The sequence below is a fragment of the Eptesicus fuscus genome, chromosome 15 (assembly GCF_027574615.1).
Source record: "Eptesicus fuscus isolate TK198812 chromosome 15, DD_ASM_mEF_20220401, whole genome shotgun sequence".
NCBI classification, from domain to species: Eukaryota; Metazoa; Chordata; class Mammalia; order Chiroptera; family Vespertilionidae; genus Eptesicus; species Eptesicus fuscus.
Window position 1 is genome coordinate 49,464,657 of NC_072487.1, and position 24,547 is coordinate 49,489,203.

Genomic DNA, 24,547 nt, shown 5'->3' on the forward strand with positions numbered 1-24,547 from the left:
AGCTGTAGAAGGAGGCTGAGTCCTGCCCTGTTTCCCACCTCCGGGCTCTGGCAAGGCACTTCTCCAGACTTAGCTGAAAAGTCAGGAAAAAAAAAATGCTCTGGCTGAGATTGATCTTCTTAGGACGGAAAAATGGCTGAAATGAAAGACCTTACCCTGTATGTGTATTTGCAGGCAGAGATGTGCACGTGCGGTGCGTGTGCTGAGTGAAGCACACCGCCACCAGAGTAAGACTATGGCTTCCTTTTAGGCCACACCCCTGCCACCTGTGCAGGGAGTGAGGCAGCTGAGCAATCTTGAAGGGGATGTTTATTTCCTACCAGAGTTCCAGGGACATTGCCTGGGAAGAGGCCAACTCAACAATCAAAGCCTCAAATTAGCTCCCTGCCCCCTACCTCCAAGGGTTACCTAGTCTCAGGGGTGTTGTGTTCATTCTGTAGATCCAGGGATGACACATGATGTCTCTCTCTCTCTCTCTCTCTCTCTCTCTCTCTCTCTCTCTCTCTCTCTCGCCCTCTCTCTCATACACACACACACACACACACACACACACACACACACACACACAGGGTCTTGGGGTAAGGCACCAAGTCTAGCCTGCATGGTCTTGCAAGTCTTTGTGCTGAGCACATATGTGTGCACAAGGCTGAGTGCATGTGTGCACACAGATGGGTTAGTGCAGTGTTAGGAGTCTCTTCACAAATAAGGGACAATGATGATAGCGTTGTGCTGAATCAAGTCTTCCAGTTGGCCAAGTACCCCCATCTCTTCTCAGCAGCTGGAGTGGGACCAGGTCAGTCACAGTTCAGGCCAGGGCTGAGAACTCAGGACCTGGCTTCCAACTCCTTTCTAAGTGTGGCAGGGGGCTATTTTGGGACCTGAAAGAGGATCAAGTCCCCACTTCAGAAGGATAAGATGGCCACTCAGGCCAGAATGTAGAGTGAGGTTTTTCTTTGTGCTTTTAAAAATCCAACCATGTGTAACAGGAACTGACCTTTTCTCTCGGAGCTCACACCCCCCCACCCCAGAGGAAGGTTTCCATAGACAAGGGTGAGTGGAGGTTTCTGTAGACAAGGGTGAGTGGAGGGAAGGGGGTTGTTAGGATTGTGCGCAGGAGTGGGAGGTTGCTTCCGTGCCCCTCCTCTGGTCCTGCAGGAGTGGGTGGAACAGAGGTGGGGACTTCCTGGGGATACCCGGGGTGGTTGTGACGGAGGGTAAAAGGCCTGCATAAAGACGGGTTAGAGCTGTGGGGTCCTGGGGTTCTGGGCTGGGTCAGGAGGCCCAGATGAAGTAGGCTATCTCATCCAGGTCGACGGGATAATCGGTGAGCAGCACTGGGGTCTTGTCAAAAAGCTCACCCTTGTAGCTGCGCCACTTGCCCGCGGGCAGATAGACGTCACGTTCTTGCTTGCCAGGCTCCAACACTGGTGCCACCAGCAGCGTGTCCCCGATGAGGAACTGCGAGTCGATGCGGTGAGCCGTCTCATCGCCCGGCGCGATCCACCAGAGGGGGCGCACAATGGGGTCGCCCGTGTCCGTGACCTCACCGGCCAGCTCCAGCAACAGCGGGGCCACGAGCGAGGCCCTCAGGGCGGTGAACTTGTGCGCGATGGCCACCACCTCGGCGTCGTATTGCCAGGGAGGGACCGAAAATTGCATAGCGGGCATGAAGGCGGCCACCTCCAGCCAGCGCACGTAGAGCTCGCGGTCCGGCACCTTGCCGCCGCCCGCCGTGCGCTCCGGCACCACGTTGCCACCCACCATGTCCGGCAGGATGAACGGGTAGCCCAGCATGCTGACGGTGAGCACGGCCGGGATGAGCGAGCGCAGCCCCAGGTCGTAGCCCCACACGGAGTCCCGGTCCACCAGGCGGAAGAAGCACGAGATGTTCTGCGACTGGTAGCCGACGCGCACCTCCGCCAGGGAGAAGAAGGGGAGCGCCATCTCCGTGTAGCGCCGGCTCCAAATGTTGGGGTCCGGCAGCGACCTGTAGGTGCTGAAGTCCCGCGGCAAGTAGCTGACTTCGCCCGCGTCAAACTTGAAGGAGGCGACCTCGTAGTGCGAGCGCAACCGCCGCAGGTGCCCCTGGAACCAGTCGCGGGCCTCGGGGCGCGTGAAGTCCAGCACGGCGCCGATGCCGTTCCACCAGCGCACCAGCGCCGGCAGCCGGCCCGTGGGTTCGCGCACGAACAGCTCCCGCTCCACGCCCTCGCCGAAGGAGGACGAGTTGTAGTTGACAAATGGGTGCACCCAGAGCGTGACCTGAAACCCGGCGTCGCGCAGGCGGCGGAACATGTCACTGGCGTTGGGGAACTTGACCTCGTCGAAGTGGAAGTCGCCGTAGGCGCGCGTGTACATGTCGTCGATTTCCAGGTGGCTGCTGTTGAAGCGGTGCTGTCGGATCTGCTGGGCAAAGCGCTGCACCTTGTCCTGGTCCACCGCACGCCCGTACAGCACCCACGTGGACCAGATGGGGTCCCGGAAGGTCTCGGGCGCCGGCACCCTCGACGGCTTATTGAAATAGCGCCGGACCATGTACTTGTGGATGGAGGTGATATCGGAGCCGACGCACACCCGGTAGCTGAGCTCGGGAGCCGCGGGAAGGCCGGCGGGCGGCTTGTAGGGCGTGTTGCTGTAGCGAGCCTGCAGCCGCAGCGAGCGCTCCGTGCCGTTCCAGCCCAGGTGGAAGGGCACCGAGTCGTTGACCTTGATGGCGGCCGCGCGCGACGAAAGCCAGTAGCGCTCGAGGATGCCTCCGAACGCTGCGTCCGAGGAGTAGACGTCGCTGGTGACGAAGGGCTGCGGCTCCTGCTGGCCTTCCAGCCGGATGGGCCAGTGCTGGGTCCTCATCTCGGCGCCGCCGTACCAGTGCGCCTCCCCGTCCCCCAGGAACATGGCGTGCTCCACGGCGAGCCCCGGCTCCGCCTCCTCCCAGCGCACGCGGTAGCACATGACGGTGTCCTTGGGTCGCACCGTCTGGATGAAGAAGTGTAGCGGGCGCCCATCCGCCGTGCGAGAGCAGCCCAGCAGGGCGCCATCGCGGCTGCAGGAGTCCAGGTCCAATGCACCGGAGCGGAAGGCCAGGCGGAAGACCTGCTCGCCCTTCTGGTTGCGGATGGAGAAACCTCCAAGTTTAAGGTCCAGCTGCTCCACGCGCAGACGTTCAGCCTTGCGCAGGGAGGCGCTGTAGTAGCACCAGGCTACCACCGCGGCCAACACCAGCAGCAGCCCCAGCACTGCCGAGCCCAGCAGCGGCTTCACCTCTTTGGATGCTTTGGGCTTCACAGGCGAGAAGTTGTCAGGCAGGAAGGTGTACATGGCTGTGGCTGAGGCAGCCTCGGGGCTCTTAAGGCCTGTGTGGCGCCCAGGGCGTCGGCGGGGGTAGGCCTGGCTCTTCTCCAGATTTTGGGGCATCAGCCCTCAGTTAAGGAAGGAGCGGGCAGTGGGCACCTGACAAAGCCCATCTGAACCTGGCCTGCCAGAGTCTGGAAGGGGGAGAGGCGGAATGGACCTTCTCACGCCATAGTATTTCCATTTGCTGCAGCAAGAAAGAAGAGGTGTACACTTTGGAAAGGTGCATTCGGGGACATAAGGGTTTAAGAAATGGCAAAGGTGAGACGAGGACAATTTGTATCTTACCCTTTCTCAAGGGCCCTAATGTTTGTCGACATTAGTCACGACTCTGAATGGGGAGGGGCAGATGGCATGCATCCCATCTTTGTGGGGAAGAAACAAACCCACACAGGGTCAGGGAGAAGTCCAGATCACAGACTATCAGACTTCATGGGATCACACATGGGAGCAGTTCAAGCTGAAGGGAAGGGGAGGGATCTGGAGAGGAATGGTTCCCCAGAGATGTGCCATGGTGGGAGAGGGGAGGCATCATAGGGCAGTAGGATGAGTTTCCTTGTCCCCAGAAGGGGAGAGGAGAGAGCAAGAAGAAAGAAACAGCTCAGGCATGGAATTTAATCAGAAGCCAGATTGAATCTGGAGATTAGTTCTGTCCTAGGGCTTGGTTTGGAGGGAGGCAGGGTTGGGTTCAGACATTAGGGCTGGGGTCAGGAGCCTGGTGGCTGGCTTCTCAGATCTTCCCGTCTTTGTCCTCAAATTCTACTCTGCTTTCAGCCATTGTTCACCAACCCATTTCCCTGCCCACCTCCCTGCTCTGCTCCCAGCACCACAGCTTTGGCCAGCTGCCACCTAGCTTTGTCTCGGCCACTCAGCCACTATCCCAATGCCCCTGCCCTAGTTTTGGACACTGTCTCTTCTCCCCTGTACCTGGTATTATTGCAATACTTCCCCTATAGACCTCCATGCCCTAATTTCTTTCCCCCAATGCCTTCTGCTTATAGCAACCATAGCGATCCTTCCGAAGGTGTGGTTCAGTTGGTTGGGGTGTCGTCCAGTGCACAAGAAGGTCGTGGGTTGGAATCCCAGTCAGGGTGGATTCAGGGCACATGCAGGAGGCAACCCATTGATGTTTCATTCTCACATTGATGTTTCTCTCTCTCTCTCCCTCTGCCTTCCTCTCTCTCTCCAAAATCAATAGAAGCACGTCATTGCGTGAGGATTAAAAAAAAAACCCAACTTATCCGACCACATCTCCTCCTAGTTTACAGAGCTTCTCATGACCCCTGGGATGAAGTTCAGAAGCACAAATTTTGCAACTGAGGTTCAAGGCATTGATATGGTCTCATCTGCCTTTTTGATTCCGTGTCCAGCCAGGCCTGTCTTATGACTACCAAGCTCATTTTTCCTCCAACCTAAATCCCTCAGGCCACCTGCTTTAGGAGATTTCACAGATCCACTGTGGGCCAACATCTCTCTCCCCAACCTACCAGCTCTCCAGGGATCAGATGCGCCCCCCTCCCCAACTACACACATATACTCTCACACACTGTATGCTAAACGCCCAGATATGACTGGGAAACGTAGACTTGGGGGGAGGTGTGTGTTGCAATCTGCTGCTCAAGGCCACTGACTCTTCCTGATTTAGCCCTCAGGACAAAGTCCAACAAAGAAATAGCCCTAGCCAGGTGCATACACAGACATACACACTGCCAGCCAGCCAGCTGCACCAGCGAGGGGAAAGGAGAGAGGGAGACTGGCAAACAGTAATTAGTCTCCTCCCAGATGCCAGTGTCTGTTTCTAAGTCCCCCAGGAGATGTCAGAACTGTTCAGGACCTTTACCACCCGCACCACTCTCTTGAAGAGACTGCCAGCTACAGATCAGAACTTTGATCCCAGATTTCAATATACAGCCCCTCCCCACTGTGCTGTCTCAGGGCCTCATTCTCTGTGCTCTCTGCCCCCCAATGCCCTAAGCTAGTTGGTTCTGGCTGGTCTGGAAGAGCCTCTTATTCCCTTCCTCTCAGCCCCCCTAACTTAGCTTTCAAACCCCCCACCCCAGTATGGATTCCCTTTCCTGTAGGTACAAATTAGAGAAGTTCTCCTGAGAAATGCAGGCAGTAACCTTTTGCTGATGACCTCAAGCTAAACAAAACCCAAAGGAGGTCTTAGGTGGCCCAGGCCAGAGCTGCTATATATTTATATTCATTCATTCATTCATTCATTCATTCAAGGCCCCATTCTGGGCACTAAGGAAATAAAAGGGAAAGGTCCACAGCTGGATAGGGCCCCCTCATTCTCAAAACTTTCATATTAAATCAGACCATTTCATGACCCCTGGAGGCATGGCGAGGCCACCAAAGTGACCTTAGAAGCCTTTTCCAACACTTAATTTCTGAGAAGCATAACTTCCTAGGATTTGGAGGTCCTTTGATGAAGGACAGGAGCCTACAGGCCTGAGCACCCACTCCATGCAGGCCCTGTGCTGGTCTCCCAAATGCCAGCAGAGCACCCACCCTAACAGTAATGCCAAAAAAGAGGCATAGCTACAGTGCCCGTTGTACATATGAGGAAACAGTGGCCAAATCAGAAAAAAAAAAGGAATTTGTCTGAAGTCACCCCAGTAGGTTGCCTCAATCCAAAAAGTCAACTTAATCCTCCACAGCCTCAGTTTTAGGAGACAGGACATAATGGTCTGACAGGCTGAAGGCAGCAGAGGAAAGGAGCTTTGTGGTCAAGAGGCTGGGACAGGCTTCTATCAAGTGGGTGTGGGCACGGTGAGGCCTGTTTTCCCAAGGGCTGCTGCTGCTGCTTGCTCCAGGAAGGATTCTTGAGGGTGGGAAAGGGGCAATTTTAATAGCATCTGGTACCGGGGCTATGGGGGAAGAACAGTGATTCCAGTGTTACCGGTGGCGATACAGACTCCTGTAATCTGCTGCCTCCACCGCCAGACCAACCACAGGCTAATGTTGGCAGGTGGGTTTGTCCCTAGCCAAGACTTCTCCCCACTTGGCTAGGGTCAACCTCAATCTTGGCTGCCAGCCCCTAGTCGGGTATGAGGAGGACCACCCGACAGGCCCATTTGAGGGGAGGCCACTCCAAGTGGATTCGTTTCTCTCCAACACAGTTCCCAGGGGAATATGTGGAAATGTCAAAGGCAACTCGATCCGGCCCATTTCCCTGCTCAGCAGCGGAGGGATCCGGGAGATCGAGTGACCGGGCCTACAGCCTGGAATGCTCCACCCCCACCCTCAGTGACCCGCCCAACAGCTGCAAAGTCCAAAGGGACAGACTGAGGTCAAGGGGCCTGTCTCCCACTGGAAACCAAGGCGACTCAGGTGTCCAGACTCTCCTCACTCACTCAGCAATAGGAGCAAAAGTTAAGTGTGCTTCCTCAGAACCCGCCCTCCCCAAGGCCCTCCCCCTGGGCTCACTCACGGCAGTGACCCCAAAAGTGGGGGTGAAGGTAGGCTCCTGCAGATCTCCACGCTAGCCAGAGTTGAGCTGCCACCGCGCAAAGCGGAGCGCCGCCCAGTTAGGGGACAGCTGAGGCCCCGCCCTCTGGCTGTCTGGCCACGCCCAGGTCTCTTGGTCTCGCCCAGGGCCTAGGAGTCCAGCCCCGCCCCAGACGCCGGACCCCTCCTCCCGCATCGTCACGCGGACTTGACGCCCCGCTCCTTAGCCCCTACCTTCCTCCTACTCCTCTGGGCTCAGCTCCCGGCATCTCAGGCCAGCAGCAAGCCCAGTGCCTCCCGGCTCCGCCCTCGCCTGCAGGCCCGCCCCACTGGGGCGTTGCTTACCCGCTTGCGGGGGGGGGGGGGGGGGGGGGGGGAAGGGGGAGAAAGGAGGGAGGGTCTGCTCCAGGTCTGCAGGGAAATGTAGGTTTGGAGGAAGGAGCAGCTGAAGAATGTTAGGCTTCTTTCACCTCCAAGCTAAATTTGGGATGTGTATGAGGGATTCGTTCCCCTCCAGATTTGGGCAAGTGGAGGTGGTCTCGGTATAACGCTCTTACCAGCTCTCCCATATGGGAAAAAAAAGTTTCATATATGGGAAAATGGTAACGGAATTCCTGGAGAATCTCAGCGGCCCCATATAAGGCGGATCCAATCAAGGACTCCACGGAGGGACCTTGGTTTCACCAGCAGGGAGGCCCAAGTTGTCGGTTCCCACCAGTCCAGACCTACAGCATGGAGGTCAGGGACCTAGAAGACTGGCTTCCCCCGGAGTATTTTGCAGCGTCCCCGCACCCCCCACTCCCCAGTGACAGGCGTTGGAGATGTCTGTACTACGAGGAAGTGAGCGTGTCCCGCTATACCCCTGCCCCAGGGAGGAATGGGGTGCAAAATACTGAAGATCCCAGAGATTCCAGAACACCCCACTCCTTGCTCCCCGAGGGACATAAAAGCAGGGCTTTGTTTTGTAATTTGAACTTCCTTGGTCATAAAACCCTCCAAAATTGTTTTGGGCCCCTTCACTTGGGTTGGAAAGGACAGTAAGAACATAGGCTGTGATGGAGACTCCCGGAGTAGAGATCAAGAGCTTTGGGTATAGGGACAGGGCTCTGACTGCAGAATGGAGGATTCTGGGGTGAGAAGCATCTAAGTTTAGGAGATACTAGAGGAATGTTAGCTGGAGGGCCCTTTCTGCATGACTAGGTGGACCCATTTGTTTGGACTCTGGGGTGGAGGGGAGGAGGACACCAGGTGGACCTAGGGCTACTTTTATGTCAGGAGGGCAATGCTGAGGTAATGGGAGTGGGGAGGGCTCAGGGCGGGTTGGCTCTGAGAAACTGCATCTTAGCATGGGGGACTTGGCAGAGGCCTGAGTAACTGGTTCCTCATTGCCAGATCTTGCTGGATGAGGACACAGGAGGCAGAGGAATATGTGGAAATGTCAAAGGCAGCCTATGGGGTGAAAAGTTTATTTATTGCTCAGCTCCCTTGGCCTGGTCCCCGCTCTACCAGTAGGGGTAGCCAGGGTAATTCTCGGACAAAAACTCAGGGTGGACAACATAGTTGTTTCTCTGGTAGCCACCAGTCTTCTTAAAGTGACTTGTGTCCCACCTGTGGGAAGAGATGGGCCAGCCCTTTCGGACCCTTATCCGTCTGATTCCAATTCTCAATGCTAACCTTATCCCAACATTTTGCCCCTAATCCTGACCCTAGGCTCCAACACTGACCTCAGGTTCTATGGTCAAATTTTTTATTTCCAATACCCAGTCCCTAACATTGACATTTTACCCTCTACTTCAATCCCTGAACCTAATACGCTGAAAATCTTGACTCTATGCCCACCCCCTGCCAATCTGTAACCCCTCCGTGCTGGCCTCCACGCCTTCATGGAGTCCTCCATCTCCTTGCTAGTCCTGACTTCCCCATGGCACTAGCGCCTCCTGGTGGCATCTTTCAGTCAGTGCATCGCAGCGGACAGTATCCACCCCCAACTCCCCCCCCACACCCCCACACCCCCGCTCGCCCCGGGTTCTCCACCGCGCCAGACTTACCTAAGGTTGGGACAAGGGTAGTACGGCCGCCGGGGAGCTATTACAGCACAGTGCATCCCGGGCCGGTGCTCGCAGGGCGACACACTCCTGGAGGAGGAAGCGGCCGGCAGGGAGAGGTTGGGCCTTTTGATTTTCCCCTAACCCCCAAGCCCAGACCGGGACTCTGGTCGACGCCTCGGGTGTCAGTCCTACGGCTCGGAGATCCTCCCCTCAGGTCTCCTGGCCCTTCAAGACACCGTCGGAGCATCGCCTCTGGGAAGCCCCCCGAAAGTCCCCTCCCTGTAAAGGCCTCGTTTCTGCAGCCTAGTTGCGCCGTGGAGGGAAGCACCTGGACTCTAGCGAGGGTCGGGCCTGGGAGTCCCGGGGTCCTCGCCATGGGACGGCAATTGTTCCACACTATCGATCCAGGGAGTGGTGTTTCTGAGCCTCAGGAACTTGCTCTCTCCCCCCATTCCCTTGTAAGGGATAGGACCCAGTCTCACTCAAGGAATCAGTCTCTCTGTCAAGGGAGGGGCGGAGGGGATCACCAGGGGCTTAGGGACAGGGTGCAGAGCACCCCCTGCACAGCTCTTGAGACGGATGGGGACATTGGCGTTCTCCCAGGTTCAGCCCGCCCTGTCGGCCGCCCGGTGCGGAGAGAAGACTGCACTACAGTCTGGGCTGCGGCTGAGCGCTCGGGCCTCAGTTTACTCTGCAGGGACAGACAAGGTTGTCTACCTCCGGAGGCGGTGCAGGGCTCCGAGGCGGCCAGGGTCCTCCTGGTCGCCCGGTCACCATTGCCTCGCCCATTGAGCACTCAGCAATAACCCTGCCCATTACTGACGATGACCCGAGGCCCAGGAATAGAGGACACTTCTGAGAACACGTCCCCAGGAGCGGGTGTCCAGGTAGGGAGTGGGGCTGGCGGGCATGGGAAGGGGATGCGACTGGTGTGCGGGGGTGTTCTTAACAGAACCCTCCAGAACAGATACAGGAGCTAGGGTGACCTCGGTCACAGTTCCGGAGGGACAGGATCGGAACCTCGGGGGAATCTTCGCGCAGGTTCTGCCGCTTCGGCGGTCGGTTCCAGCCTAGGGGCCCGAGGGCGGGCCTGGGCGGGGTCTAGCTGGGCGGCGGAGCGGGCTGGAGGGGGCGGGGCCTGGCGCAGAGGCGGAGGCTGGAAGGGGCTCGGGACGGAGCGCTGGCCGCGCGGGGAGGGCTGGACGCGGGACCGGCTGGTTTGGGGGCGGGGCCCGGCTGAACTGGGCGGGGCCCTGCGAACCTTACAGTGGGCTGCATGGGGCACAAAGGCTGCAGGCGGCGTTCCGTGCACGGTGCCCCGGTGACGCAGTAGTCGATCCCGCGCAGGCAGTAGTGGCGGCCCGAGCAAGGGCTTTCATAGCCCTGGAAAGGCAGGCGGCCCGGCAGCGGGTCCACGCACCCGCACCGGGGCGTGATCTGCGGCAGCGTCTGGTACCGTGACAGCGAGTTCAGCATGTTCACCACCACCTCGCGCTCTGGGTCCGCAGGTCCCCAGCCCGGGAGACCCAGACAGAGAGTCACAAGAATGGGAAGAGACAGGGTCAGAGATAGAGAGAGACAAAAATAGGGACAGACAGAGACAGGGTTACACCCTCTCCAGGGCCTTCGGCCCCCACCTCGTCCCACAGGTCCCCATCCCACTCTTTATGGCCTCCTGATACCCGTCCCCCCTCCTCTCCTCTCCCTTCCCATCCGCCCCCACCCCCCCTCCGTTACCATAGGCATTGAGTCGCTCCGGCTTAGGAGGGTACTCCAAGGGCATTCCTCGAACTGCTGTCTCCATCCCGGCTTCCTGGAAATGGCACACACTCAAGCTCTGACCTGGAAGGACCCCCTTTTGGGGTCCTCCCTCCCAGCACCCCAGGCCAGTCCCAGGCCCCGCCTAATCCCGCCCTCCAGACGCTCCCCTCTCTGCCCCGCCCTGTTTGGAGTTGTCACCGGGCTTCGCCTTTACTCCGCTACCTGGGAAGGAGAGGGAGGAAGGAAGGAAACTAGTTGGACCGGGTAGGCACCTGAGCGTCTGACAACCCTACCTCAGCGTTTGCCTTTGATTTTACCCCTTTTTGTCTAGCTGACGCTGTCTAGCTATGTCTCTGCGTCTCTCTAACAGGGTGTTTTCAATATTGCCTGCCCATGAGAATCCCCTGGGGATTTGTGAAAAGTTCTGCTTCTCGAGGAAGTTCTGATTCAAAAGGGTTCAGTCAACCCAAGGTCAGCCATCAGCCTACAGCGAGAGCCTCAGAGGCCTCAGAGTCTCCCACGCTCCCTCAGACCCGGGGCTGCCGTGGACTCCTCCTTCTCTCCTGGGGTCACTCCCCTATGTTTATCTGCATTGCCTCTGAGGGGCCTTATTTTCCCTCCTTTTGTCATTGCTGACATCACAAAGGAGGGCAGAGGAGAGCAGGTAGACACCCTAACACTGCCTCCTTGGCCAGACGAGTGGGAGGAGCCAAGCAGCAAGCTTCCGGAGTATAGTGTCAAGGAGTGCACACTAGCCTATCCCCATAGAACCCAGGCAGAAATTGGGACCCAGTGAACCTAGCACAGCTCCACTCCTGGGTTCCTTTGTCTCCTGGAAAATACAAACCCTAGTTTCACAATTTCATGGACGGGAGAGAGACCTGGAGCAGTGCTGATGGGAAAGGGATGAGTAATCAATGTGAAACATGTCACTGTGGTTTGGGAGGTGGAGGTGCGTGTGCCCAGACACCATGTGTGCTGAGCCCAGTAGATACCTTAGGCAGCCGGGGAAGGCATGTGGTACACTTGTTCCAGCCAGTGCAGCAGTAAGGCCCCATTCTCCATGAGTTACCCCAGTCACTACACAAATAGTTGGGGTTGCATTTGTCTGCTGGATTATAAGGGTGGAGACGTAAGACAGTGTTACTCCTCATTCTACCCCAGGATCCCAGACTTCCTAAATGTTTCTCCTTTGATCCCCAGCACAAAACTGGATTCTCCCTGATTTCCCTCAGGCCAGGCAAAGCCCAGCCTGGCCCCATAATTGTCTTAGACACTGAGATACATCCCATTTTCTTTATTTTAATTAATTAATTTTTTTTTGTTAATCACCTAAGGATATTTTTCCATTGATTTTTTTAAAAGAGAGAATGGAAGGGAGGGGGAGAGACACAGAGACAGGAACCATCATTGTGGTGAGAGAAACACATCAATTGGTTGCCTCCTGCATGTGCTCCAACCTGGGTTGAGCCTGCAACCCATGTACATGCCCTTGACCCTTGACTGGAATCAAACCGGGGACACTTTAGTCCACGGGCCAATGTTCTATCCACTGAGCCAAACCAGCTAGGGCTGCAGCCCATTTTCTACCTCACGCTTGCTTCTACGTGGGTCTGGGTGCTTTGAGCTGATTGCTTTTTATCTTGGCACAACCCTTTCGGAATGAGCCAATCTGGAAACTGGGCCTCTCTCCAATTGCTCCCTCTCATCTTCCACGTTTAGTTTCCCAAGTTTGCTTATTCTGCTTCCTTAAAACCACTTGAATCTATCCCCTCTTCCAGTCTCCCATGATCTCTCGGTGTCTCTGCAGTGCCTTAACCCAGAGACCATACCATGTTGTGATCAATAGAATGAACTCTGCAGACAGGCTGCTTGTCTTCAGATCTCAGCTCTGCCAGATATTAGCTGTGTGTTAATTTGACTGAGTTAATTTCACTGTATCTGTTTACTCAATTTTAAAGTGGGGTAATAGTACTGTCTACTTTATAGGGTTGTTCTGAGATTGAAATGAATTAATATATGTAAATACTTGGAACTTAGAAAACTATTATTTTATTAGCCTACTGGTCTCCCTACCTCATTTTTGAAATCCCACAATCCAATCTCTGCACAAAAGCTCTGGCACTTTTTTTACAGTTGTAATTCTGACCAAGATACTTCCCTACTTAAAACCTTTCAAAGCCCTATTCACCTAATCACCTAAGTTTGTCCAACAAGGCCCTCTGTGATCCGCTCTCCTAACAGTCTGAAAGAACACATATGAGAGACATCAGGAAAGGAGGTGCAGGAGCCCTAGAGAAAGGGCAAGTGTGTGTATGCGGCATGGTATTGGGATTTGGAGTTCTGGGTTGGTGGGTTGGACATATTGAGTTTGGGACATTCCTGTAAAGGTGACCATAGTCAGATGGAGAGTGGAATTCTGATGAGAGGTCGAGGCTAGAAATAAAGACTTGGAGTTGGCAGTAAAGATGTTGAAAGGGTCACAGAAGAGGAATAAGGAGAGAAGAGGGCTCAGATTAGCACTCGGAGGGACCCAATTTTTTCCAGAGCTAGTTGACAAAATACCCAGGAAGTTGAGGCATGAGAGAAGCTGGGTAAGGAAGGAGTTTCAAGAAGTAGAGAGTGGTCAGAGAGTGAAATGCTAAGGTGGGTCTCATAAGGTAAAGATTGAAGAGTATCTTGGATGTGGTAGTTAGAACCACATAAGAGCAGTTTTAATGTTTGAGTGTAGAAGATGCAGACCTGGGCCCAGTTTCAACTGGACGAAGATTTGTCATCAATTCATTCAACAAATACTTATGAAGCTTGGTGCTATTTTTAAAAAAATGTATTTCACTGATTTTTTACAGAGAGGAAGGGAGAGGGATAGAGAGCTAGAAACATCGATGAGAGAGAAACATTGATCAGCCGCCTCCTGCACCCCCCCCCCCACAGGGGATGTGCCCGCAACCAAGGTACATGCCCTCAACCGGAATCAAACCTGGGACCCTTGAGTCCGCAGGCCGACACTCTATCCACTGAGCCAAACCGGTTTCAGCTTGGTGCTATTTTTTTTTTTTATGTGGAGGGGGCACAGCTGTGATTAAGACATGACTCCCTGCTCTTTTGGAATGTACAGAGCAACAGATCATTAACATCAAATGAGAAAGGTAATTTCTCATAAGGTGTAAGAAGGAGTGAGGAAGTAGATAGAAACAGTGAGTATAGACTGTTTCTGAAAGTCTTGGTTGTGAAGGGGAGAAGAAAGAGAGACTTTTTAGGCAGGAAGAGATTGGAAAAGACTTCCAGGTGGAAGGGAAAGGTGTGGTAAGGCAGAGGGATGCAGGAGAGGTGGGGAGCTTGATGAAAAAGGGTCACTAAGAAGTTGGGAGGAGATGGCACTTGGATTTGTTTGGAGGAGGTTAATACTTCCTCTGTCTCTCTGGGGATAAGAGCTAGGCCTGTTCCAGTTCTTTGGCATAGACAAGGAGCTCCCAAAAGACAGGACTGAATCTCCTCCAAGGTTAATGTCAGGTCAAGTGGTTTGGGAGTCAAGCTGGAGTGGGGGTAGTTAGAGAAGAAGCCCCGGTCATGGGGGAGATAGGACTGATATATGATTGGGGTAGAGGTCAGGATCTAAGTTGGGTTCAGATGGAGTGTCATTGTTGGGGTCACTAAATAGGGTCAGAGTTGGGCAAGGGGTGAGGCCCTACCTTCCTCTCGAGAGAGCCAGTATTTCTCAGGCAAGTAGGGGTGGCCTGGTATGGAACTCTTATAGGTGTAGTCCCGCACAGCACATTTAACCATCTTCTCTAGGGCTTCCTGATCCACATTGCGCTGAAAAGTCTTAGGCAGGCCCTGTGCAAGGGGAGAGGGAGGAAATGGCTAAGTGCACAGAGACTCCAGCTTTGGAGTCCCATTGGACTTAGATCCAGCCACTATTGAGAAGGTCAGCCCAGGTGGGTCTCCCAACCGCCTCCCTTTTTAAAATTTTATTTACTTTGAAAAGTTGCTACATTTTAATAAACCAAACAGTTTTGGCCATGCACGATGAGTATCAGGGACAAAATATATTAGAAATAACAAAAGGCAAACTAAAAAGCTACGGAAAATTCTTTGTTTGAAATGCCAAGGTATTTGGTGAATGTGTGTATAAAATAATTAAATTCTACCAAGAAACCCCCCAAAAACAAACAAACAAAAAAAAAAAAACAGGACAACACTTGAATATTCTCTCCCCCCAAAAGTAAGAAAAATAAATCAGAAAAAGTCCGAGATTTCAAAACCACCACCTGTGCCTGAGGATTCCCACGCCAGCCTTGGTCCCCTCTGAATGGTTCTCTTATTTGAATTGCCCTTTGCTTCTTTCTTTTCATCTAAGACTAGGGCTTAGAGCCAGGCACTTGACTTCAGACAGAGTGGTTTTCTGATGTTTTCCTTTCTGTCCTTTTTTTGACTTGGTGGTTCTGAAGGACAGAGTTGGAAGCTCCTGTCCTCTTTCTTCAGATTGTACACAGCCTGTGTTTAATTTTAACTCAGAAAACTGTGATTCTTTATATATTCTTTATACTAATTCCTTGTCAGTCACATGTTGCAAATATCTCCTCTCAGTTTTTGGCTTGTTGTATCTTCATTTTTCTCTGTGGTATTTTTTTGATGATCAACAGTTCTTAATATTAACATAGTTGAATTTATTAACCTGTTATGTAGTGCTTTTGTGATTTGTTTAAGAAATCCATCCACACTCTAAGATAATGGAGATAATGTCATATATTTTCCTCTAATATAAGCCACAGTTTATTTTCCTTAAGCCTTTAATCATCTGTGAGGTATTGCTTTTGGGGTTTGGTGTGATTTAGGGATCAATTTTATTTTTGTCTATATGGATAACCAGTGGTCCCATTAAGTATCTATCTTCCCCCACAGATTTGCAATGTCACCCAAGTCTGGGTGTTGTGCAGTTTCACTGCGAGGCATCTCAATGTGGAATTCCTTCTATTTATTCTGTGGCTGTGGATTCATTTCTTTCATTAGTTCTGGAAAATTCAGAGCTTTTCCCTCTTCAGATAATGCTTATTCTTTCTGTTTTTTCCCCCTCTTTTTTTTAGGACACCAAGTAGATGTGTGTGAATTTTCTCCTATCTTTCATACTGCTTAATGTTTCTTTCATATATCCTATCTCTTTGTCTTTCTGTGCTGCATTCTGGAAAATTTCTATCTTTCATTCCAGTGAGGCTTTTAAGCTGTGTCTAATCTGTTCTTTAACTCATCCAGTATCCCAATATGAATATTTGGTTTTAACACATATGGTTTTCATTTCTAAAATTCCTATTCAGTTCTTTTCTTACATTTGTCTGATATTTTAAAAATACAATCTCCTGTTGTTTGCTCATTTTAATAATATCACATTTTATTTTACAAATTCATAATTATTTTGTATTCATTAACTATTAATTTCAATATCTGAAGTCCTTGGAGGTTTAAGTCGGTTGTTTCTGCTGACTGTCACATGGTGGTTTGTTTCCTTATATCTCTTGAGCTCAGATTTGATTGGCCTTATTGTAAAGGATACCTGGAAACATGCATTGAGAATATTTTTCATCATAGAAGAGATACATACATTAATCCTGTGTGTGTGTGTGTGTGTGTGTGTGTGTGTGTGTCTCAATTTGTAGCACTATCCATTCCTCTAGTTGCCAGAGCCCCCAATCCAGGAATCATCCTAATCTCTCCCCTCTTCTTTATATACGGATGGTGACCAAGACATGTTGATCTATTTCTTAAAATTTTTTTCTATTGAGTGTGGAAAAGCAGGCAGGCATGCTCATATTTTGCTGGTCAGCATGTAAATGATTACAAACCTTATTATAGAAATTTGAAGTATATATCAAATGTTTTTTAAACGTGCATGTCCTTTCTCCTAACAATTTCATGTCTAGGAATTTCTCTTTAGGGAACAGTTGATGCATAAAAAGATAGATATATACAGAATAATATTAGCAAAATTTTATAAATAATCTAAACTTCCAATAACATATGACTTCTTGGTACATTCATAAAATAAAATAGTATAGAGTCATTAAAATTATGTTTCACAAGGAAAATGACCTGCTATATGGCTATACAAAAAAAGCAAGATTCAAAATATTAGTATACAATATGATACAATTTTCATAAAATATATTTGCTTCCTAAATGGGCATATAATAATAAATTAACAGTGGTTATTTGGGGTAGTGAGATTATAGGCCTTTTTTCTTTGTGCCTCTGAGTTATCCCCATTTTCTGCATTAAGCAACAAATTCCCCTTTTCTCTGCCACAGTCTATCCTTATCTTCCACATACATCCTCTGCCATCTCACTCTGCTTCCTGCCCTCAGCCCCAACCCCTTCAATCTCCTGCCACGGTAGCCAGAGTGGCATAACTCACAATCTAATCATGACACTCACAGATTTAAAAAGCTGGAGCATTATGTCCTTATTTCTTAACACAGCCGGAGGCCCTTCATGTCTGCAGGCTCCTCTCTTACCATAGGGCTAGCCTCTCCCTCTGCACTAGTAGTTCTCAGTCCCTGGTGGGCCCCTGCCCCCAGGCTGCCCTATGGAAACCTCCTCCCCCCGAATCTCTTAGTAGACCTGCCCTAAAGTCCCAGGAATGCTCTCCTCTTTCCGGCTCTTGGACCAGTGCCCATGTCTTTGCTGGGGCATGTTCCACACAGCACAACCCTACTTTATTCACTTGTTTGCGGAGAGCTCCTGAAAGACAGCCTGGCACATGTAGATCCCCAACGAAGTTTGTTGGGTGGTGCATACAGATAAATTCCCTTAGACAGTCACAATTAGACTCACAGATCTCTCCATTTTGTGCAAGTGGCACAGACAGATACAAGGAGACTGATATGCATGCACAAAAAACATGACTATTTGACATTTTCTGGCATATCCCTCAAGGCAGTCTCAGGACCTTTGCACGTTCTGATCATGCTGCCTGGAACCCTATTCTTTCAGCTCTTCACCTGGCTCTCATCTAGGTATTCTATGACCTCTATTTGAGTAACTCTCTCTGGTTACTTTCCATTTCCACTACCCTGTTTACTTCCTTTATAGCATAAAAGTCTTGTTTATTTCTTGACTTATCTAACTCTTTACATCTCCTAACTTGGTGTAGCAGAGCACCATGAAAGCGGGCTCTTGCATTTTATATATCATTATAAATTCCACACCTAGGCAAAAGAATAAAAAACACACATGCAACGCTACAAATAATTACAAACATAACTATAACCACACACTGCCAGTCATCCAGACATGCATGGCCATACACATTAGCCTACCCCTGTCCCCCACCCCAACCTCTACTTACCCGGGTCACAAACTTGTTGGGTTCCCAGGCCCACAGAGGTGGGTCGTTATAGACCTTCTTGATGGAGGTAGGAGCCCTGTAGGAGTCAGTGTAGGTGCTGATGGGGGTCTTGGTCTTTCGGGAGAAGAGGAACATAGTGGGGTCTAGGGAATGCCCAGGTGGGCTCTACCTACCCAGGACTCCTGCAAACCATCAGTGATCCCCCCCTCCCAGATCGCCCACACCTCCAGCCCAGCAGGTGCCCTTAGCTGCTGTGATTTCCCCCTTCTATGGGAGGACTCTCAACTTCCCTCTCTCACAGCTTTCCTGCTCCTACCCCACCCTGCTACCTCCTCCAGGATGGGCACTGCCCATTATGATATCACCTGGCTTAGTCCCAGCCCTGAGGAAGTGAGGAGGTCCAATTCTCTTCCTACTCCAGCCTTTTCCTCCCTCAAGTTTCTCAAAAGAACCCAGTTTCCAAGAGTTCAGAGGGCCGCTGGAGATCTTCTAGGCCAACCTTCTCACTTGGATGAAGAGAAGTGGAGGTTCCCAGGGGTCAAGTGACTCACCAGGATGATGCAGCAGGTCAGTGGCAGGCTTGGCCTGGGAACCCACGAGTGGAGGTAGAGTGAAATGTGCATTCAGAGGATCCGTTCTCTCCCCTTTCCAGCCCACCTGCCCCTTGCCCACACCCCAGGTAGGGAGCTGAGGCTGGCTTGTTTGATGCCTTTAATATCATTATTTGTGTTACACGATACACAATCAAGGATGATGGTCAATACTGCGATGGAAATGTTAAAAAAAATATTATACACGGCTCATGTCTTCCACACACCTTCCTGGAAATAAATTAGTGAGCACGGAGAAACCTGGCTGGGTGGCAGCCAGAGCTGAGGGGTGAGGGAGTGTTAAGGCAGTATCTACAAGGGGGAAGAGTGGCAGGGGGCAAGCTAAGGCCTCAATTCCTCCCCTCCATCCTCCCAGACAGGGGAGGAAGGAACCACACACTTCCTAGACCCAGAGGTGCTGGCTGCCAGCTTCCTACCTCTCTCCGCCACTTGTACACTGCCTCAGTTGGAAGTCCTTGCCTGCCAGGAAACAAGGTATGTCCTGTGGGGAGGGAGTTTTTCCCTGGTTCCTCAGGGCCAGAGGGGTTCAGCAGTGGGCTATAGTCACACAGCAAATCAGCAGCAAAGGTAGCAGTCTAAATGAGCCTTGGTGGGGCCCTACTTGGAAAAGAGGAAGTACCCATGTTCTCGAAGAGTGAGTCAAGAAACCCAGGTTGGTGGTGATAGTAGTAGGAGGGTTGGCTCTGGGCCCAGATGACAGGGTGTAGGGATCTGACCTTGGTAGGAGAAATGGGTACAGTTGGGGGCTGGTATGGGCCTTGTGGGTCCTGAAGATACTGTCTCTGTCCTTGCTCCTTTGGCATTTTCTCATCATCTAACAAGGGTCCCTGTACCAGAGGAGGTAGGGGTAGGTTGGGGGTTGGAGCGCTTCACCTTAGCACGTTGGAGCTGGCAGCCCCTGGGTGTAGTACAGGGAGAGCTACTACCCTTCCTAAGCTAGCAGCCTTATTCTCTGTTACCCTCTCCCCTCTTCCAGCTCCACCTCCCAGGAAATGGGCTGTGAGGTGGCAGCATGGAAGACTGGAGAGTATACACCATGGCCCTGGGATATGGGGGATGTTGGGGCATAGACCAGAACAGTCTTAGGCTAACTGTGCTTTCATTTTTCTTTACATGGGGCAGGTCTACATTGCCCAGTCCCAGGGGAGGACACTGACTTTCATCATCAGCTTCTCTGGCATCTTCCCCACCCCAGCAACTGCAGCAGAGACAGCAGTACATACATTCTGACTCATAGACACCCCATACACCCACATACACAATATATACTCACACACATACACATTCATAGACACACACACATGTATTCCCAAATAGATCTACATGCACTCAAACATACACAGGTCCCATAGGAACTTCCCCTTCTCCTTTTCACACAGACATACAACTCAGGAAGCCTCCTAGGTGTACTCAGAGACACACAGAGACCTCCCTATGCACCTCCACAGAAATTCCTATGAAAAAGTTTCTTCAGAACTTTCAGACGCTGCTCATTTGACAGTTGAAACCCAGGGAACACAGTGGCTTGTTGAAGACCACGGGGGCAGTGCCAGAGCTGGGGCTAGAACCAGGCTCTGAGTCCCAGGCCAGGGCTCTCAGTCCACTGCACTGCTGAAAAGCCTCTCACACTGTTAACAGAACACATAGTCACTTCCTCACCATCTAAAAAGACAGGCCCACACAGAGACAGACACACACCCTGACAGCCTCAGGCACACACATATCCTATCACGCTCTCCCTACCATACACAGGCAGCCATAGCATTCTCCTCAGCTTGCTCCCTTGAAAGTTCTTAGGTTCTTACTGGGAAGAAGGACTTGAAATCTTGGGCTGGAGTGAGATGGGAATGGGACATTCGAGGCTAGTGTTACCTCCTGCTTCTAGCCTGGGACAGAGACCAATGAACAGAAGCATTTGTGTGTGAGTGTGAGTGTGAGTGTGTGTGTGTGTGTGTGTGTGTGTGTGTGTGTGTGTGTGTGTGTGTGTGTAGGGGTTGGCAGAGAGATACATTGGTTAGGGGCAGGTGAGGACAGATCATACCATCCCAACCATCCCAAACTCTGGCCTGTCTCTAAGGCCTCTTACCCTCAACTCAGAGAACAAGGAAGGAAGAAGGAAGGAAGGGGTGAATGGGGCAAAGAGGAGGAAGTAGGCAGTGATCCGATAGGTAGGGGACAACATTCCACTGGGCAACTTTGCCAGGCTTCCCATCTGGAGATGAGGGGAGAAATGCAAATAGGTACATGGCCAAGGGGCTGCTGGAGGGGCTCCAAGGTCCTAGACCTTACCCCACTCCACTGGGCCTTTCTACCTCAGAGTCCCTTTCCTTTCTGGGCTGGGGGTTCATGGCTTCATGGGGTGGGGCCAAGCCCCTGGCTTTGTGATCCCTCCCACTCATTACTGTTGGCCTCCCTGCTGTCCAGTCCCCCACTCTCCCACTGGAGTGTAGCTTCGGGGAGAGCAAAAAGGTGCTGGGCAAAGTCCCCCAAGTAACTGAACAAACAGCCCCTTCCCCTCCTCAGTTTCTGGGGTAGAGAGAGACCCGGTTTTGGTTTCTCCGGCTCCATGAACACACAGAGGTACACGTCCTACCATAGGAGGAAGCAATGACTTTTACGAGGTTGGCGGCTGTAGGGGACGCGGGGCCGGGGGGCTGGCAGAAGAGCTGGGGAGGGGTCCGCCCCTGCCCTGTCTAACCTGGACCCCGGTGGCCCGGCTCCATTGGCTGCGGCGGCCCCACCCACTACTGAATGTGGCAGGCAGTGGAGGACGTGGCCTGGCAGCACATGCAAGTGGGGTTCACGGACTTGGGGGGAATGAGGTCCAGGTCCTCGTCGTCGGGGATCTCATCTAACCGGTAGCCATCCTTCAGCAGCTGGATGTTCAAATCTTGGTTGATCTGCTGTAGACAAAGGGGAGGGAGGTCAGGCTCCAAGGATTCAGGGCACCACCCACAGCCTGACCACATCCCCAGGCCTCCCCCAGATCTGTCCCATCCCAGGCCTCTCCAGAAACCCCTGGCTTCACCCCTAATTCAGTTCTGGCCTCACTTTCTTTACAGGCAGTTCCTTGTGAGGCTCTGTCCCATGACAGAACCGCCCCCCCGCCCCCCCCCCCCCCCCCCCGCCGCCGCTATCCATTCTACAGGTAACTTCCCACCTCAGGCCCTCTCTCTATTAGGGTCCTGCTCCTACTTGAGGCACATCCCCATAAAGTGTGGTCTGTTTTTCACGTTGCATTCTATTTAAGTGACAACCCTGGGTTCAAGTCCCACCCCTAATCCCAGGATCCCCTAAATTGAGGCCAAGGTCTAACAGCCTCACCTTTATTCAGCCCTGCCCCATTTAGGACCCACCCCACAGCGGCTCTGCCTAGCTTTGCCCATAGCACCCCTCAGGTGTGATTTGGCATTGGCCCATCCCTGCTTGGAGGGGTGTGTCTAGGGTAGGAAGGTTGGGGCCTCACCTCAGCAGAGGAGTAGCCAGAAGAGGAATATCTGGACATGTCAAAGTCATCATCGCTGGCCATGGAGAAAAGGAGACAGAGGGAAGTGATTCCTGGAAATTAAATAGAAAACTCCCGGCACCGCCCCCCTAACCCCCACCAGTCAATACCCCACTCTTCTCCCACACTTCCAAATAAACAGCACAATCTAAATGAAAACTGCTTGCTGTACAAATGCAGTTTTAAGACAAGTTCCCTAGCCCCACCTTGCTAAATAAATTGCCACCCTTAACCTCTGAGTGGAGATGCTATTCCTTTCCCCCCAGCCCTCCCCCTTTTTATCTAGGCTCAAATCACCCTGGCTTGTTGAGTTTTCCCAAAGTCCAGGTCTAGCCAGGTGTGTTCCCAGCCATAGGGCTGCTCCCTTGCAGGGGGCAGGGTATTCAGCATTGAATCAGTGCCCATTCTCAGGGCAGCCATTGGATCAGTTGTCCCAGAATAGCAATAGATTGTACCAGTCCCATTTTCCTCTCTCTGCTCTTCCCCACTTCCAGGTAAAATATTCCAGTCCCTGGGGGCTTCATCCTCGGAGAGTTCCTGGCTGTCTGAGGAATATCTCAATTCTGACACTATAACAGGTGTGGCCTGTACAGTCCACCTGTATGCTCACACAGGTTCCTGTGGCTTTCCCAGCTGCCCCAACATCCCCGTACACACCTGTCAGTGTCAAGGGCTACCAGTGGCTTCTCATCTGGGCTCTGGTCAAGCGAGGAATAGCCTTTATTGGGAACGACCAGCCTGGATGGAGAATTTGGGGGATTGGATTGGCAACGGGAACATACAAGCCTGGTGAGGAGTTGTGTTGGGCCCTGCCCCACCACTTCCCTTCCCCCTCCCCCTTGGATTCTGTTGAGATTCTCTGCTCTCAGAGAGGAGCTCGGCCTGAGGAAGGAGGGAAGAGGGAAAGGCTCAGGACAGATGCTGACTGGCAGGGTCCAGGTGGGGTGTGTGTGTGGGGGTGTCTACCTTGTCCGGGCCATGACATTGTTCTTCTTGGGTTGCTGGATTACAGGGCTACCCATACTTCCGTTCTTCAGGGAGCCCTTCCGGGCCAGCTCCCGTTGCTTCTCTGCAGGGGAATATGGGAAGGAAGCTGTGTCCTGCCCCCAGGACCACCCTACCTTACTGCTCAGGGCAGCCTAGGCTGGGCCTCCATTGGGAAACTCTTTGCTTCTGTAAGAACTGTGGCAGGGATCTTAATTTCAGGTTCTGCTGCTCGGTAGAGACATTACTTGGCCCTGCACAACCTAGACATATAGTGAGGGGCAACAGGGGAAAGCTGACCCCTGTCTTCCAGGAGCTGTACTCCCATGTGGAGCAGTTAGTGTGTGCTCGATGCCAGAGAAAGGTTAGAGAGGGAGAGATGGAGCAGAAGGCTGGGGCTGTCAGGGATTCCTACAGATGACATCTTGAACTGGAGAGAGCAGGGCATTCTAGGAAGGAGGGATAGTGTCTACAAAAGTGCATCTACAGTAGAAGTGAGCATAGGAAGTGTGGATCTGGATGGGATGGAGGGTGAAGATGGAGGACAGGTTGAAAAAGTAAGATACATTTATTCAGTCATTTGTTTATTAACAACATCTGTGTCACCAATCCCAGGACCTGTGCTCAGGGCATGACCTTGAATGCCAGATAGAGGGGTTTGGGATTAATGTGGAAGGAAAAGGAGCCACCAAGTGTTATAAAATAGGAGAGGCAGAATGGGGCTGGCAGGCGAAGGGGCAAGAGGCTGGAGGAGCCCCTCTGGCTATACTTCTGACTCTCCTCTAGCCTCTTGAGTTCTCTGAGGCTCCAGAGCCCACCAGATTCATGGGGCTGGCCACCAGGTGACCTACTGTCTGGTGTGTGGCACTGTTACCAGGAACCAGCAATCTGCCGGGGCCCTGGAAGAGGCCTGTCTACCCCTTTCTACTCATCTCAAGTAGAGCTTAGATGTGGGGAAAGGGACTGTTGGGTGGAGAGGGATGCTAGGGGAAAGCGCTCATAAAATAACCACAGCTCTGGAGAGGAAGGATGGGTGGGCATTGCTAGCAACTGTGACTCTGGAATTTCCTCTGACTGCCATGCCTCTGACTCTCTCATCTCCAGGTGGCTGACCCTCTTTACTTTGCCACCGGTCATCTGACTCCTTCAGTTTCTCCCCAGCCTCTTTTCAGCAGGCAGCAGCTACCATTACCACTCCAAGCCTCTAGGGGGTGCAATTTGCCTTAAAATTCCTGGAGGTGGTGGTGGTGATTTTTTCCCCTGAGTGCTACTGGGCAAGGTTTTGAATTTTAATGAGGAGTTTGGTGGTAATGTAACGGAAAAGGAAAAAATTGTTATTTTAAAAGCATGTTTGAAAGTGAAAAAAATGCAAAGAATAAACTGGCAAAACCAAACTACAGTCTATTATGCAACTACTTAAAAGAATGAAATCATTCTCTATATACTGACATTGGAAGAAGTTCCAAGACATTAAGTGGAAAACAAAAACAAA

The 24,547-nt window shown here is 52.1% G+C and overlaps 4 protein-coding genes across 16 annotated transcripts in view; 1 reads left to right on the forward strand and 3 right to left on the reverse strand.

Annotated features, from left to right (window-relative positions):
* Positions 1-1,200: 1,200 nt before the first annotated feature.
* Positions 1,201-3,780, reverse strand: MYORG (myogenesis regulating glycosidase (putative)). Its single transcript, XM_028146178.2, has one exon. The coding sequence runs from the start codon at positions 3,412-3,414 to the stop codon at positions 1,273-1,275; it is 2,142 nt and encodes a 713-aa protein (XP_028001979.1). The 5' UTR covers positions 3,415-3,780; the 3' UTR covers positions 1,201-1,272.
* A 4,476-nt stretch (positions 3,781-8,256) lies between these two features.
* Positions 8,257-18,232, reverse strand: C15H9orf24 (chromosome 15 C9orf24 homolog). Of its 7 annotated transcripts, XM_054726708.1 has the most exons (8): positions 18,129-18,210; positions 17,956-18,031; positions 14,306-14,450; positions 11,609-11,724; positions 10,590-10,665; positions 10,114-10,348; positions 8,853-8,939; positions 8,257-8,412 (listed from the first exon to the last, which is right to left on the reverse strand). In XM_054726708.1, exons 1-8 carry the CDS (start codon positions 18,146-18,148, stop codon positions 8,307-8,309), a joined length of 861 nt encoding a protein of 286 aa, XP_054582683.1. In that variant the 5' UTR covers positions 18,149-18,210; the 3' UTR covers positions 8,257-8,306. The 7 variants fall into 7 exon arrangements, with proteins under 7 accessions (XP_054582683.1, XP_054582682.1, XP_008140195.1 ...); XM_054726707.1 differs by having other exon boundaries at positions 11,609-11,721; positions 17,956-18,232; XM_008141973.3 differs by having other exon boundaries at positions 10,119-10,348; positions 17,956-18,231.
* Positions 18,233-18,438: 206 nt separating this feature from the next.
* Positions 18,439-24,547, forward strand: part of DNAI1 (dynein axonemal intermediate chain 1) — a 101,122-nt gene continuing 95,013 nt past the window's right edge. The window contains exon 1 of one of the 4 annotated variants that reach the window (XM_054726704.1): positions 18,439-18,522. The gene's annotated coding sequence lies outside the window, so the exon portion shown is untranslated. Of the gene's footprint in view, positions 18,523-18,951; positions 19,041-22,778; positions 22,861-24,547 lie in introns of those variants that run through there. The other 3 variants (XM_054726703.1, XM_054726705.1, XM_054726706.1) reach the window with 3 other exon arrangements.
* FAM219A (family with sequence similarity 219 member A) overlaps positions 18,650-24,547 on the reverse strand; it is a 50,390-nt gene continuing 44,492 nt past the window's right edge. For 2 of the 4 annotated variants that reach the window (XM_008141971.3, XM_008141968.3), the window contains exons 3-6: positions 23,038-23,140; positions 22,729-22,809; positions 22,033-22,087; positions 18,650-21,466 (exon numbers count right to left, since the gene is read on the reverse strand). In XM_008141971.3, the coding sequence (XP_008140193.2) occupies positions 21,311-21,466; positions 22,033-22,087; positions 22,729-22,809; positions 23,038-23,140 (395 nt within the window). In that variant the 3' untranslated portion in view covers positions 18,650-21,310. Of the gene's footprint in view, positions 21,470-22,032; positions 22,088-22,728; positions 22,810-23,037; positions 23,141-24,547 lie in introns of all 4 variants that reach the window. The other 2 variants (XM_008141970.3, XM_008141967.3) reach the window with 1 other exon arrangement.